At 36.3% G+C, this 2,944-nt stretch overlaps 1 protein-coding gene across 1 annotated transcript; it reads right to left on the reverse strand.

Moving 5' to 3' along the window:
* Window positions 1-407: 407 nt before the first annotated feature.
* LOC145765333 (ceramide kinase-like) lies at window positions 408-2,740 on the reverse strand. Its single transcript, XM_082577137.1, has 2 exons — window positions 1,690-2,740; window positions 408-1,501 (listed from the first exon to the last, which is right to left on the reverse strand). The coding sequence occupies exons 1-2, from the start codon at window positions 2,587-2,589 to the stop codon at window positions 1,007-1,009; spliced, it is 1,395 nt and encodes a 464-aa protein (XP_082433263.1). The 5' UTR covers window positions 2,590-2,740; the 3' UTR covers window positions 408-1,006.
* Window positions 2,741-2,944: the final 204 nt, after the last annotated feature.

The raw sequence follows: 2,944 nt of genomic DNA on the forward strand, positions 1-2,944 counted from the left end.
TGTAGAGTTTCACAAGGCTCAATTCTTGGACCATTGTTGTTCTTATTGTAAGTCAAAGAAATGCTGTTAGCTTCTTTTACCACTCTCTTTGCAGATGACGAGTTTTTTTTTTCGCTGAAACTTTTCGGTCATTCGTCCGAAATGACTTGATAAAATTTGGTCATTTGTTATTTATTTCGATCATTTTTAGTCATTTTTGGTCATATATAGTCAATTTACTATATATTTTTTCGGACATTTTGCTAAAAAATCGGTCAATGACCGATAAATGACCGAAAAAAAAAACCCAAGATGACACTCTGTTATCTATGTCAGCAAACACATTAAATGGTCTTCAAAATAACAAAAACTAATGCAAATTGACAATTGTCTTTAATACAACAAGCTTTCTCTAAGTAAAATGAATGTATTTTTATATACATATATAAAATCACAAAAGTCTATTTCACAGAAATTTCTGTAAAAAAACGCATACGCCGATTATTAGTCAGAACATAAAATAGGTGAATTAACCAACCCAGATGTAAATTGACATAACAACTACGTAATTACAATTTATCAAAACTATGTGATGTACAATCGTTTCTTACGAAAATACCTCATTTCTATGGCATCGCTGCTGCCATATTTCTTATGTAAAATCACTTTTTTTACAGCGTATACCTGCAGCCGTATGGAGACACTGCTGAGTGCATTTTTTGATTCTTCAGGCCAGCAGCTTTTTGATCGATCAAACGATCACGCATATTCAGGTTTTAAAAGAATAAAGAATCAACTGCGTATGTTTATGTGCTTTGGACTGATGACAAAAATACAAAAAATAGATACCGATGATGCTACTGATGACTTTGTTTTGCCAAAGTGAAAAAAAAACAACAACCCGGGCCATTATAATCGTAATCCGGCTCTGCATTTAAATCATCTGCTATGGCTAGCGAGTGTCTATTGCATTCTGCAGATACTGCATGTTACCGTATATAGGCCTACAATAGTTGAAGCGGAAACTTTAGACACATGATTCTAAAACTTGGTCTTTTTCTTTGCCCTTTGAAAACACATTGATCAGTCCTTTATGACCCCAAACTGTGAGTTCGTCGTATCCAGATAGAACCTCACCATCTACAAACCAGTCTTTTCGGTTGAAAAGTGAAGCAAAATTGTTTTCTTGATGATATGTTTTCGATTGTGAATGAACAGAATCATTGAATTCTTTTAAAGATTCTGTAATACTCGCTGCTACAACCTCGTCTTCTGACAAAGAACGAATGTGGATTCCTTTCACTCTAGCAGTTTCAAAGAAAGGTTGATCCAAGTAATTTTTTATTGGTGAAACATAAGATCGAAATACGTTGAGCAATTGTGCCTTGGTCGCTGTTTTTCCCAACAGTATATCTATATTTCCATCTGATAAGTGCGCAGCCCGGGAGGCCCCCTGCGGGCAAACGTGGTAGATGCACGAGAAGTTCATTAAATTCACCAAGACAAAGTTGTCTTGCACAACCTGTAAAACATTACTTTTTTTAATTCCGTAGGCTACTTGTTAGCTACAAAACGGCCAAACTAAACAATGTATTTTAGCTTAACATGTTCAGTGCCGGTACATTAGAGTATTTTGCACAAATAATTAGCAAATCTGAAAAACTACAAATAGTATTACTTAATGTAGCAGAATGAGGGGGATTATATTACCTTCCAACATTTGCTATCATCTTGAGTGTCACTTTTGTGGGAAGGTAATTCGCAAGATTCTTCAATAATGCGTTCGTTAGACACAAGGTTTGTTGTTTTTTGCAATCTAATTGTTTCTTTGGTTGATTCTAAACATGTATGGCATGGATATCTACACCTGGTAGTGTCCTTGCTTAAATCAATCAGATGATTGTCGCTAGCTGGAAGGTAGGTTACTTTGCATGGATAACTTTTAAAGTTAACAATGGTCCATGGAAAACTGAAAAAAGTTCGACTTGCACCCAGGAATCGTAACTTTTCAGATAGTTTGTTGTTATCACAGACTAAACCATAGCAAATCGACAGAAGACAAAAAGTAAGAAAGTTCCCTTGGTTATCATGAACCGAAGAAAGGCCAATTGGATGATTTTCACCACTGATTATTTGTATAGTTGCTGTTTCCGGATCGGTTGTTCCTTGACTAGTTGCATTGAAAGAATTATTTGTACCTCCAGGTATAAGGCCAAGTTTTATTGAGGGTTTTGAGTAGAGAATGGGTTTGTCAAGACAAACACCATCCCCAGACAAATCTACACCTCTTCTTCGCTGTTCGGTAACTAAGACTCCATTTAAAATTTCACTAAAAGTGCCATCTCCGCCTACCGCTATAACACCATCATATGAAGATAAATCTGCTTCTTCAATGTATTTTCTAGCGTGACCTTGGTACTCCGTGACAATCAAAGTTTCTTCAATTCCAGCTATTTTGAACAGAGGTGATGCAATCGTATCGTGAACTAATTTCGCCTTTTTCTTTCCGCTGTGTGGGTTTACGATCACCAACAAGTTTTGAGGGCGAACGTAACCTTGCTTTTTCAATTCCATCTTGAGTTCTTGTTGAATGAACAAATGCATGTCCATGCAGGACTTCTCTTTATGTGACCGAAGCTTGATGGTTTGAAGTTTCCGGCATTGTTTTTCCAATTTCACCCAATAGTTGATATGCAGCGAAAAGCATGAAGACACTTTTGGTCTTTGAAAACTGAAATAGCTAATACTCTGAAGAAAAGGTTTTCCGTCTTTATCAACTTTCCATTTGTCTTCTGCGTAGCTTGTAGATATGACGTTGACTAGATCGATGTACTTGTCAAACGTCGACAATCGATCGTCGCTCGACACCGATGTTTTAACACATCTCAAACAAAGGAATCCATTTTTTAGTTGAATGGTGCAAACCAAATTATCCCACACAAATTGATTTGATGCCATTGTCATT

The sequence above is a fragment of the Aplidium turbinatum genome, chromosome 2 (genome assembly GCF_918807975.1).
Source record: "Aplidium turbinatum chromosome 2, kaAplTurb1.1, whole genome shotgun sequence".
Lineage (NCBI taxonomy): Eukaryota > Metazoa > Chordata > Ascidiacea > Aplousobranchia > Polyclinidae > Aplidium > Aplidium turbinatum.